The sequence below is a fragment of the Microplitis demolitor genome, chromosome 1 (assembly GCF_026212275.2).
Source record: "Microplitis demolitor isolate Queensland-Clemson2020A chromosome 1, iyMicDemo2.1a, whole genome shotgun sequence".
NCBI classification, from domain to species: Eukaryota; Metazoa; Arthropoda; class Insecta; order Hymenoptera; family Braconidae; genus Microplitis; species Microplitis demolitor.
The window spans coordinates 21,806,462-21,821,203 of NC_068545.1; the positions used below are offsets into that span (position 1 = coordinate 21,806,462).

Consider the following 14,742-nt stretch of genomic DNA (forward strand, 5'->3'; position numbering starts at 1 on the left):
TATTGCTACATTTTTGAACTGTTCTCTCATTTTATTGACATAAAATTTTTTACAGTTATATTAGATATTTTTTTTTCATCCATATTAAATCACTTAGTAATTATAAATATCACTATTTAAATTTTTTACATGAATAATTTTATGATACACTTAAAATTACACCAGCCGACACTTAATTATTTAAATAAAATTATAACAGAGTTTAAAAATGATGATAAAACTTGTTACCACTTGTCAAAAAATTAAAGCACAGTTATCTGGATGATTGAGTGACGATGAAGCAGTACTCAGATTAGATATTATGTAGGTTGACCCGTGGAAAGTACATAGTCTTGGTGGGAGACTCGTTGTCGTGGACAAGACTTTAACGTTCATCCGGTATAAAGCTTGATGACGAGCTGAGCGAATCCGCGGGTTCAAACAAATGTATATCTGATTGGAGTACAGCGAATGGTTGAACGACGTTTCCAACGGGAATTCACAAGGGGCGGTGCCTGCATAAAACCACTTGCGGGGGTTGAATCGTTTTCTGCGCAACAGAAATCTACCCTCTACTTTGGTCATACCACTACCTCTTTGAATTTACATCAACTCAACACGACCCCAGTGTTATGTGTTCAATATATATTTACATGTGGGTATAATATGTGTACATATACTAATCAAATATAAATATTTACATAAAACTGATTTGTTTATTTAAGATATTTTATTTTAATTACCAACATTATTTTATTTTTTTTTTTTTTTTTTAATTTACGTAATGAAAAAAAATTTACAATTTTGTTTTTTTCGTTGTAGAGTAATGAAAAAAAAAAAAAAAAAAAAAAAAAAAATTCTGGTGGAATTGTATCATCTTTTGATGACGGGTAGAGAGGGAAGACGAGAGATGACGTTAATCAACAAGAAATTACAGAGTTTAAATGCAAAGACATCGATTATCGAATTAATAATCTACATTTTAGTCTGGTGGATGTATAAACGATCGTGTAATGGTTAAACGTCACGATAGAAACATATAAATTTAGTTCAGCCGCACAATTCAACGCTATTTTTTTACTCTATCATCAATTTATCTCTTTTTTTAAATTCTTGCTAATAACGAATTAATTTTTTTTTTTTAACATTCATTATTTATTAATAGAGAATTCAAATATTCATGTCTTTATAGTATAACACTTTTAAAAATGATTTTAAATATCAGAGATATTGATATAGGGAGGGGGGAGCTCGTCATAAAAAAAATTAATAGTAGTGTGATTTTTTTATTGTCAATGTTAATTAATAGACGTCTTATTGACACTAATACTGCCCAGAAGTTAAAAAAAAAAAAAAACAATAAAGTGAGAGATGAATTGAGTCACTTCAACCCTAGACTGGGCAATGTATGAGCGTGACGCCGCACTTAATTCTATTATTTTTATTACAATTACAAATTTTACTAAAAAGGTTTGAAAAAATTTGACTTTGTTCTCCAAATATTTTAGAATATCTTAAAATTTTTTTTGAGCATGTTGAAAAACATAAAGTTGCTATAATACTAAATATAATAAAAAAAAGTTTATAAAATTCTTAGAAATTTCAAGTAAATTTTCAAACATTTGGTTTCAATTTTTACAAACAAAAAAAAAAGCAATTAAAAAAGTAAAGGGCTCATTAGAAAAGTATATAATAAATTTTACAAAAGTAAATTTAAAGAAAAAATTTTTAAAAATTATAGCAAGATGATTATCATAAAGCAATTTAACGTTGCAGCAGGTCATTGAGTAAAATTTTACAAATAAAAGGGCTCATGAAATTCATGGTGCGTGTAATTCGATCGCCACGCGCCAAAGATCACCCACATTATCCTTATGTCATCATTTACCCCCTTCTCATGACACCCCAATAAACGTCACTGTTACGTTTACACATAATATGTGAATGTTTATCTGTCGTTAAACGGTTTTCAACCCTCCATATGCTCTTTATTTAAATACTCTATTATTTACGACATTTAACTTCCATTAAATTTTTTTTTTTTTTTTTTAAATAATATCCATTACAACTATTAGTCAACGCTGCACAATTTTTCTCCAGGTTCCACGAAAAATATTTAACGATAAATAAAAATTAATAATTTTCTTAAAATTTTCCATATCTCAAGACATATATGAGTTTTATTGCATATCACTGCGATATTTCTTAGTAGAATTAATGATTGCGCTTTAGTCTTTGAATGCATAATAAAACTTACGTCTCATTTCAGTTACGTATAATCACAATTACATTATTTATCTTTTATCATACATCAATTATAAGCAAAAAAATTTATATTTTATTTAAAAAAAAAAAAAAAAAAAAAAAAAAGTTAACATACTGAAAAAAGAGCAGCGTTCAAAATCCATAATTTAACACCACGCGGTGTTAAAATGAAATCACTGGTGTATTTGGTGGTGTTAAAACTGTGCAAAAAAAAAATTCCACGTATAGACATTAGAAAAAAAATGTATTATATATAAAAAAATTTGATGAATATTATTTGGAAAAAATTTCAAATTTGCCGTGTGCTTATTTAAATAATTATTTATGTTATACGTAATTTATTTAAAAATTACACAATTTTACTCCCACCATTTCAATTATAAGTAATTTAATTAATTAATAAAAACCCTGTTTAGTTCTAGTGATCGAGTAAGTAAAAATATTTACAAAGATAATATTTTAACACCGGGAAAAAATATTTACACCGGCGGCAGTGTTATTTTAACACCGTTTTTGGTGTTGAAATTAACACCAAAAATTTTGACACCACACCGCCTGGACTTACTGTGGGTTTTTTTCAGTGTATTTTAAGTACTTTATCTGTTAACTTTAATCACAAACGTTAAAAAATAAACCTCGTGCTAGGAATAACCAATACGATATCAATGTATCATATCATAACTATCCCCAGAGAGAAATTTTCATAAATGATTACAATGACGTGTTTATTTATCGCTTATTGGCGCATGGTACTACAATGATTAAATTTTGAACCACATTAAATAATAAAATTACTTATACTCATAATTCAAAATAATAATCACAAAAAATATTTATAATACAACATATATAACAATGAAAAATAATATTGTGTTAAAAAATAAAATTCTCATTTAATGCGCGACAAATTAAAATTTAATTTACAACTCAAAACTCATGATAAGAAACAGTTAAATAAATGTATATATGTATTGAAGGAAAGTGTTGCGTATAATTATATGCATCAGCCTTGAGATTACGCGAATTCTTCTGACATTTGCTCAGCGTTCAATTCTTTTCTCATAATGTACAACATATATACATATATATTATAAATATAAAATATAAATATAAATATATTCATACAGACAGAATTATTATCATCTTATTACTCATTACAAAACCACAACAATCTCTCATCAAACCAGAGATATCACAGTCATTATTTTATTTTTGTTCATTGTCAAGCCGTCAATACCAGCACGTTTTTCGAATAAGTCAGGTAGAGTATAAATAATATTATTTTTACCGTTTAATATTTTTTTAAAATAAAAAAAAAAATTACTTGTGTGGGTGTTTCTATAAATGCACGATAACAATCATATAAATTCTCTGTTATTACATACATTGTTATAATATAAATCAATCTTTATAAATATATATATCTACATTTGAAAAAAAAAAAAAAAAAAAAAATATAGAGCAGAAAAAAATATAAAATAGAGTTTTAGTGTATAAATCAATGCTATGTTCTATTCTGACTTGTGGACATGCTTGAAAAGAGTTTGCGCGACATATTCACGTTGATGATCTATATATATATATATTATAGATGTATGTATATTTATATATATTTAATGTATTGTAAGATAGGACAGAATAAAGAGAGAGAAAGACGAGGAAGTTAGAATAGTAGTGTAGCGTGACTAGATGGTGAAACACGACATCAGGACATCAAGAAGCTAAGGCGTATGCTATGATTCTTCAGTAATAGTCAGCGTTTATATTTTCTGGGCATCATAGCCACCGTGACTTATGATCCCTACTCCTATTTAATATTATTTTTTTTAAAACTTTTTATTTAAAATTATATTTACAATTACATATAATCCATTTACTGTGTAAATGTTTGCGTGAGTAACTTTTAAATTTTGACATTAAGTTTTCAGTGTCGTCACATAATTTTTCATTTAATGCCACTTATACCCATAGATTTTTTTTAAATATATTTATAGCAAATCTAGTTATTTATTCATTTATTCTTTTTTTTTTTTAAATAGATTATCTACTTTGGATTTATTATGTCAAGATCATTGGAAAGTACATTATATATATAATAAAAATAATTATACAATTGTAATTATTTTTTTTTAGTCTTTAATAGTGTGCTTATGACATAAATTAATAGTTTAATATATATCGATATAGATGCTAATTAATTATTTAAAATTTTTAATGAATTAATAATAATTATTTATAATGTTTGTTACATCACACGTCCTGCTCTGATATAGTCTGTGCAGTCAGATGTTGATGTAGATAGAAAAGATTGAGGAACAAAAAGACAGATCGCGACGAGTATGATAACGAATCACAATACAATAGTTAGTACTCTAGCACCCACATTACATCAATGCATGGATCTTTATTTTTTATTTTTCTATTTTTTTTTCATCCATCTTTTTTTTTATTTCTCTTTGTCTACACTAGTACTACTATATAACGTGTAATAATATTTCTCGTACCTCTGATAAATACGGACATTGTGTAAAGGAAGCCGGATGAAAACGATTTAAAAACGTGCTGTTCATCTTTACAATCATTAGTTTTTGTATTGTGAGAAAAAAAAATCGTTACAAAATAATAAAATTTTAAATATAAAGAAAAAAAATAACTTTTGTAAAAACAATGTTCTTTTGAGTAATAAATCCATATAAATTATTGCATTATTAATTTCATATCTAACGCGAAGAATTATTTTTGGACAGACGGAAATCAAAATTTTGAATACTTTTTCAAAACAAAAATGATCAAAATATCATGAAATAAACTTGGGTTTCTTCGATTAAAAAAATTATTTTGAATGAAATCTATGTAACTAAAGATCAATACACAAAATTTCTAGCTGGGTAATGATTCGAAAGGATTTTTTTTTCTCTCAGTGTTTAAAAAAAAAAACAAGTTAAATTATTTAACAAATAAAATAATTATTTTCTTAGTAACAATAAAAAAAAAAATAAAAAATGAGGTAACGAAGAGGAAGGATATTAAAAATTGTTTAACTAAGAATGTTTAATGTCAATAGACATTTCCTTTTTTTTATTAGCTCTGAAGAATTTATTATTCAAGTGTTCATTTTTATTATCATTTTTTTTAGTCTTAAATTAAATACCTCAGTTCTCTCTACATATGGAGCGTTTCGGTTCATGACTATTCGCTTACACTAGTGATACATTTAATGTGAAATGGATATATAGATATATAAAATATAGAAGTATATAGTTTTATAGTATCTCGCAAGTAGTTCACGTTATATATTCTTCATCTTTCTCTTTTGCTGAGCGTATAAACAATCTCGGTGGAAAATCTGGAACGTTGGGGCGTAACAGAGCCACGGCTGCTGTGTACTACTGTGTTGTCTGTACGCGACCGCCTTTACCTATATTACGTTAACGATAATAATATTTATATTTATTTTTATTTTTATTTCATTCACTCCTTTACATACATTCATACGACGTAATATCACATTATATATTATAAATAAATTAATTGGATTAGTAATTAAATTATCATTATGTATTATCGAGATTTAAAAAATATAAGAATGTCATTGAAATTACATATTTCTATAATGTATTTTATTGTATAATTTAAAAAAAAAAATAAAATATTTTGTTGCATTGAACATGGCTTTTTTCTTTAACTCGTTACCATATAAATTGTAGTACAAGTAATTTAAACAGTAAAGTATCGAGTCACGAAAGCCTGAAAAAGGCGCTGAAGAGCCGCAAGTCGTCAAACTTGGTGCCAAATTTGGTTTGCTTATGAAACATACTCAGTGTCTATCTCATTAAATATATGTATATATATATATAGAAACCACGAATAGGTATTTTTTTATGTTAGAAATAACAATTACGCAGCCGTATTTTTTTGTATTGACATTTTTAATACAAAAAAAGTTAATTAATTTATAAATTTCTTATAATTAAAATGTAAAAGTTGAAAATAGTTTAAATAATTTTAAAAAATGAAAGCTAACAAGTCAGAATGGACAAGAAGAAGAAGAACATGAGCGAATTGCAGTCATCGATTAAACAAACTACCCCGTCATCCGACCTTCCAACCCCCCACTTTTCAAAGTCTATTTCATATCCTTCATCATCGCGAATTTATCACCAGATAATAATAATAATAATAATAATAATAATAATAATAATAATAATAATAATAATTGTTATTTAATTAACTGACAGCATCCGATCTCTTTAAAAATTTATTTATTTGGTGACTTTCTCTAAATCAAAAATAAATGTAAATACAAAAAAATAGTAAAAAAAGTTAATACTGACAAAAGTTAAAATTTTTTTAACATTTGTAATTATATTGTAGTTATAGTCTGAGGATGTAAGTAATGAACTCATGAAATATCACCAAATAAAAAAACTTTGAAAGAAATCGGATGCTGCCAGTTAATAAAATAACAATAATTATAATGATCCTAAAGTTAACCGATGTCTAATAATTTTTTGATTTTTTGAAAAAGAATAAATTATGAAGAAATAAAAAATTTTAAAAATATGCACACGTAGAAAATTTAAAAAACTATAGGTGTAATTTTAAATATTTTTTTTTGTTTATAATTTATCCCTTTGAAAAAAGTCCAAAAATTGAAAGACGTCGGCTAACTTATGATTTTGAAGTTAGCAGACAATTAGTAATTTTCAGATGTTTTTTTAACAAATCAATTACAAAAAAACTAAACTAAAAATATGCACTTGTAGAAAATTTTAAAAACTACAAGTGCAATTTTTTCAAATGTTTTTTTTTTTTATAATTTATTGTTTAAAAAAAATCCAAAAATTATCAAACGTCGGCTAGCTCCAGTACTATTAATTATAACCGATCAAAAAGATTTAAATATATTTATATATTAAAAATTTTTTTAAAAATAATAATAATAGTAATAATAAATAATGTCAAAAGATTAAAGTGCCATAAGATTAATTACTATTTTACGGATACTAATACAATTATATAATGTTGAGATATATATTTATAATTATACACAATTCACTCTCTAAAATTTTTAGACCTGATCGCTTTAAATTCATACAGGTGCGATGCGCGTGTACTTATTATTAATTTTGTTGTATAATATCAAAACAATCAATATCCGGTCATAAATTATTTCCTCTTTAACAATAATCTAAATAATAACAATAAACCCGATTTTATAATTTCTAAAATAACTTTTTAATTTAAAAGTAACAACAATAATTAAATATAATAATAACTAATTACAGTAATTACACGTGATACACAAATTATTGAAGAATTATTTTACAGACGAATGGTGGAAAATTACAGTATGTAATTTTCTTATTATTACATTTGAATTATTATGAAGTTATTATTAATAATTATGGGAATCTTGGTAAAAATAACGACTGATTGTTACTAAATTTCCTTTTCTATAATAGCTTAAATATTATTATTTATAATAGTCATAATAATAATACTTTTTACAATTAGATAAAACATATGAATCTTATATATCATACATATATAAAAATGTCAGAGTTATTTTGACTATCAGTAAATTCAATTGTTAAAAATATATTTCATTTTCTACTGAATTTTCGGCTCATACATATTTTGTTTCATTATTATTTAGCCTGGTTACTGTATAAAAAAAAAGAAATGTAATAAATAAGAATAGTTTGTCACGAGTATTCATTAATGTCATCTAGTGACAAGCGCATGCTCGAGCTTTCTCGGGGGTGGAACTAACGTCCCGACGCTGTCCAATAAAATTCTGGGGGTTGGTGATTACTGGGTTGGAGCTTGCGACGACTTGCGTCGTAATGTGCTTGAGCCCGACAACGGCCATCGCTCTTTTAATCCTCATTATTTTGTTAGATTCGTTATTTTTTAACCGATTTTGAAAAATGTTCATTAATTTTATTTAAATGAATTTAAATAAATCCCAATAAAAAAAATCACATGGCGTTGTTGGATGGATTCCCAATAAGTGTATCAATAAATAGATATAGAAACCCAGATTCAAAAAAATTGGGCCCAATCGTGTCGTCTGCGCATACGTTTACTATGGGACACTTGAAAATTTTATACCAGTTTTCTTATGGTCCGGTGTTACAATGCACCCATAGTAAAATTTAATGGGAATTTTTCACAGTGTACCCATGATTTCCTACATGGATTCTTACATAAATCCATACACTCCTATATTAATTCCTATGGATTTTTACACTGAAAAAAAAATACTGTATTCACACGGAAAAATAGTATATTTTACACCTCGGACAGGAAAGTAAGAAATGTCTCAGATCTCATGTAATTGTCAACAAACATGTGATCTGAGGCTTTCTTGTTTACTGCCCAAGGTGTCAATACTATTTTTCTCCTCGACGGAGGCGGAAAGCGTCAACTTCGTTTCGCACAGCGGGAAAAAAGTTGACGCTTTCCGCCCGGAGGGGAGAAAAAAAACTTTAAAAATTACTATTTGAAATAATAACCCGGAACCCGGTTGTCAATATGGGGAATTTTAACATTCAAATAGTAAATTTTATAATACGTGTCGTCTATTTTCTAAGTATCACTTACAATTTTTAAAGTTCAAATAGTAATTTTTCTTGCATAGACAATAAATTTTCCTACTTATTCTGTAATTATTCACGTTTTAATCATAAATGAGAAAATTACTATTTAGAATGATAGTATTTACTGATCACTTTATCATTATATCACTTATCATTTTCAATTTTTATAGTTCATTTTTTTTCGTGCAAGTATCTGCGTGTTTGTATCCTCCCGAGAAAATTATTTGTTTAATCTTAGTAGTAATATACTCCAACTAAGAATATGTATATTTTCTTAAAATAAGTATACAAATTCTTAAATCAAGAGAATACTACTCGGTTGGAGTATATTTTTATTATAATTAAACAAATATTTACTCAGGAGGATATAAACACGCAGATACTTGAATACCGTTTTTTTTTTTTTTTTTTTTTTTCAGTGTACATAAATCCATACTTTCCTATATGGATTCGTACGGTCCCCATGCAACCCCACATAAATTTTTTTGATAGGGATATGACTAATTATTTTTTTATTATTATTATCAACATATTGTTTTTAAATATCTAAAATACTTTACCTAAACTTTATGACCTTGTTATAAAACCGGAATATGTTTTTTTTACACCTTTAAAATTATATATTTTTAAAGCAAGAGTTGATAAATACACTGACTAATAAAAATTCATAGAATTATTAGAAATTGTAAACTGTAAACAAAAACATTTCCCTTTTAATATTAAAGTAAATTTAAACAAGTATGAGTCCTACATATTATTTAACCTTCATTTTTTGTTTAATAAAATACGTGTCAAAAAAGTAAGAACCTGTTCTTAAATTTACATATACGTTCTCAACATCAAGAAAAACTATATATAGTATAGCTAGGTCCAAGGTTAAATGTCATACAGTCCGTGGTACACAAAAATATTTTTAAAAAAAATAATAAACAATATTTCATGTACTGTATAATTAAATTCTTCTCATATCTCGACTGTTCTATCCATAATTTACGTTCATCCTATTCTTGATAATTATCCAGAACCTCTACAGAAAATACAGTATCGAGCAGACAAGAGATATATAGTCTCCCACATTAATTCATCTATTGACACGTCAAAACATCCCGGAACTTATTGCGTGATTTGTATCTCAAGACAGTTTTTCAGTCACTCGTTTGTTTGATGCCTATTCAAAATAATATAATAATAATAACAATAATAATAATAATAATAATAATAATAAATATTATAATTTGTATACATTACTAGTACATGCTTTATTCATCCGCATTCTGATAAATACACTGTAAAAAAATAACGGTGTGAACACGCATTAAATCCGGAGTAAATGCGAAGCATTTGGAGTAAAATTTACTTTGAAAGGGAGATTATTTTAATATTAAAACTCCGAATTGGAGTGAATGCGGATTGAAGTAAAATCCAGATCACGCCGAAATCACTCTGCTGAAAAAACGAACTCTTTATTTACTCCGTATACATGGTAATTTGTTTTTTACTTCTTTATTCGGATTTAAATAAAATTCGTAATCACTCCAAATTAGCTCTAAAGTATTTTCGGAGTAATGCCGGTTTTATTTTAATTTACATCGACTCCAATTCGATGTTTTAATGTTAAAGTAACATTTTCTTCGGGGTAAATTTCACTCCGCGGGGATAAAATAAAAAAAAATCAGTCCTCATTTACTCCAGATTTACTCGCGATTTATCTACTAAAATTTTTTACAGTGTAATGTAAATAAATATTCGAAAAATGTAAGAGATTTTTAACCCTTACATTTACTCGAATTAATCTCCCTCACATGATACGCACATCTCAACTTTTTAAATCCTCGTGACATTTTTATCTTAATGTAAATAACCTTTTAATCAACATTAGATATATAATTATAATTACATTACCATTACATGTAGTATTGTAATAAATAAGTTTTATATTAATTGGCGGCATGAAATTAAATGTTAACATCAATTAGTAAACTAAAACTGATACGCATGATATAAAGGTTTAAAAAATGATGCATATTTACTTGGATTTTTTGGCACAAGAAAAATTTTTTTTTACCTCAAGAACATTTTTTTTTGCCCCAAGAAAATTATCGTTTTTAATTCATAGTAAAAAAAAATTCTTGTAGCAAGTAAAGATTTTTTTGAGACAGGTAAAAATTTTTTACGTCAAGAAATCCTTTCTTTCTGTGTATGGATAAAAATATTTAAAAAATGATAAAATCATAATAGATATAGATATATTTTTATCTGAGTGGGGTCATCTGCTCCTCCTTCTCTTCCTTGACAGCATTGTAACCTTTGTCCTCGATAATAAGTGCCACGGTGTACTTAATGAGGTGAATGTACGCAGTGTAGTGACGTCATGAAACGCGCAAGGTGTACATACGTACACATGTACTCAAAGCAAAGCAATAATATGGAAACAACGATGAAAACCCGTGCCGCGCGAAAGGCCTCACGTCTTTACCGAGTCAAGTAGACCCCCAAGATCCAAGTTAAGTAAAAAGACTTCTTTATAAATATACATATACACACACTATTACATATACACTCCAATGCAATACAATTTCCAGATCTCAGCCTTTCCATTCCCTCTCCTTTAAATTCTCTTCACATTCTCTCCCACTCTCTCATCCTCCACTTTTGACCCTTTGTCATCATGCATATACATCTATCTCATGTTTTACAATAAAGAAATTTAAAAAACGTTTTTTATACCGTAAATATCACGTTTACTATCTCACAAGATGTTCGATATATCGCAATACGTTCCAATAAATTAATGATACTGGTTACCCAACGTCTAATAATTTTTGGTTTTTTTCATAACGACAAATTATGAAGAAAAAAATATTTTTTGAAATTGCGCCAATAGTTTTATAAATTTTCTACGTGGGCATATTTTCAGTTTATTTTTTTGTCATTTATTTGTTGAAAAAAAAAAACCAAAAATTGTTAATTGTCATAATACTGAAGTTAGCCAACATTTAATAATTTTTAGATTTTTTTTTTATGAAAAATTATAATAAAAAAATACTTTAAAAAATTGCACCAATAGTTTTTTTAATTTTCTACATGTGCATATTTTTACTTTTTTTTTTTTGTCATTTATTTGTTGAAAAAAAAAATTCAAAAATTGTTGATCGTCTGTTAACGTCAGGGTCATTAAAATTAAAACTCCAAAAAAAATTTTATTAATTCAATTTGAAAGATTAGAATTTCAATGTCTATCTGTAATATGATTAATTAAAAAATAAATATGTAAAATATAAATAATGAAATCTATTTATAATAAATATGCATATTTATATACATAGATATAGATATAGTGAGTAATAGCTGTGTTGCGCATGGTTCAACTGTAGGCATGAGACATTACGCGTAACAGGTATTTGAATTGAGAGTTTTTGTTTCGTCAATAGAATAATAACAATAATAATAACAATAATAAAAACCGGGAAGTAAATATTAATGTGAAATAATAAAAGTAGGGTATTAACTCTTTAAAATTATATTGTAAACAGGAAGTTTTTTTTTTTTAAACATTTTTGAAATAATATAATATTTTGTAAGAGTAATTAACATCCGGAGTAATAATTACTATTGTAATTTATTTATAATTTATTAAATAAACTGAATAAGTGTATAAATGATTAGCTAAACGATTTAAAATGTTATTACTTTTTTTTTATGGCAATAAATAAAATTGTCGAGCACCGGAAATTATTTGGATGCATTTTGTCGATGCAACTGTTCTGTGTCGTCGTTGGTAATTGTCATGAAGTGAAACGTTGCTTTGACGTTGCACTGGTGTAAGTAGTAGTGGTAGTATTAGTCAGTCAGTCAGTCAATTCAAAATAAAGTCTCCAACTAAAGTAGTGTTACCCAAGAGGTCTTTTAAAATTTCTTCTTCTTCTTGTTCTGTAATTTCTTATACACTCGCTATCTTTCTCAAATATTTATCTTCCTTATACACGTAATATCACCATGATTTATATCACCATTATAAATAGTAATGTCAATAGTAACAGAAACAAAAACAATACTATCACCTTTACTAATTTAAAATAAATAATTTCTATGACAACATAAAAAATCATCTTGTAGAATAACTCAGTGACTTTATTACCATGCTACGGCTTTCCATTAGTCGTATTCAAAATCCACCTTAATTCTGATCACGATAAAGGTCAATGACTGGTGGAACATGCCCTGAACTCGCTCGTACAAGTCATTGGCACCGATAAAAAATAAAAAAATAGCATTCACCTCGTCACCTAATTTTTTTATTTTTACTCTCATTAACTAAATTCCATATTGTAAATAAATATAAAGTAATATAATTTAACAGTTGGTCTAAGGATATTGCCACGGAGAGATCGATGAATATCACCAGTAAAATATGTATGAAAATGGATTGCCATCAATTATTAATAAAAAAAAATACACCAAAGGATATATAATCAAATAAATATATGCATATATCTCCATACTTGATAATTTAAAAAAATATAACTAGATAATAAAAAATAAAACTTACCGAGAATGGCCTGGAGGGTTTGCTCATCACCGTCCCCGATGACATCCATGCCTCCGTAGTTGGGATCCAGGATCCCTTTAGGATCTCAACGGGTCCCATTTTGTTGCTTGTCTACTCTCCTCAACACGTCCAACATCTTAAAGACCTCGAACGTGGTTTAAATAATAATCCATTATTTTATTTTTTTAACTCTACTCAATTCCTCAATTCACCTTTTAATAAATTCTATATATTATTTACCATAACACTGTATTATATATATATAAATTAATATAATAATAATATTAATTAGTACCGTTTACGATTATTTATAATACGTATAAAAAATAAACTAAACCAGTATATATTTAAAATTCACATCATATCATCAATGCCAACTTTTGTCATTTAATTTGTAATTCATTTGGCGCGCACACACAATCAATGACATTAACCGTTACCACAATTTGTTTACTTGTTTTATATATAATAAAATAATTTATTTAAATAACAATAACACAATTTTATTTTAAAAAATCAGTCCGAGTTCACTGCATACCACAACTTTAAAAATAAACGTCACAAGTAAGTCTAGTGGGTTTTCTACACAAGTAGTTCTCCAGGACCAGGAGAACAAGTTGCATAGTTAAAACAACCACCGTCTAGAGCGGAAGTCACTAGCTATCTAGCTTTCAAGTCGTTTACACTTTTTATGCACTATAATTATATTATTTTTTCCTCTCTTTCTTTATTTATTATTATTATTTTTTTTTAACACACAATTATTCAAATTTGAACTCACTCAGATTTACCGCCACGAAAATTAAATTAATCTAAATTGTTTGCTAACTAGTGTCAGATTAAATAATTGTAAATTTATCATTTTTTACTAAATCAAAACTTGTTTAATATATTATACATATATATTTATATGTATGTATAAATTTTATTGACAGTGTGATGATGCGCCAATGTGCGCTAACCGACACAGGCTACTGCACGCTCCCGATACAAACTCTGACGGCCCCACCATCCCGACAAATACACTTGCGTGTCCATCAACGAACCACTGAATACAGAGCCATTTGATCACGTGATTACTTGGTACTGTATATTATATGTACACTGTTACATTATTATAACATACCGACAATGAATAAAGACTTGAGTTAAGATTACGTTGAGTGTCTGAGGAATACGACAAGTGACAATTTAAATTAATCAACTTTTATGTCAGTTTTTTATTTTAGATTTACTTATTATACTTTGTAATGATAAACAAAATATACAGGCTTATATATTTTATTAAATTTTGTTTTAAAGATGGAAGGTTTAGATTTGTTTTATTTTCTTTTTTTTCTTACA

General features: G+C 26.8%; 1 protein-coding gene across 2 annotated transcripts in view; it reads right to left on the minus strand.

The window, feature by feature from the left end:
• Positions 1-14,742, minus strand: part of LOC103576424 (myelin regulatory factor-like protein) — a 31,754-nt gene extending 17,012 nt beyond the window's left edge. The window contains exon 1 of one of the 2 annotated variants that reach the window (XM_008556631.3): positions 13,399-14,742. In XM_008556631.3, the coding sequence (XP_008554853.1) occupies positions 13,399-13,447 (49 nt within the window). In that variant the 5' untranslated portion in view covers positions 13,448-14,742. The remainder of the gene's footprint in view (positions 1-13,398) is intronic. The other variant, XM_008556632.3, reaches the window with a different exon arrangement.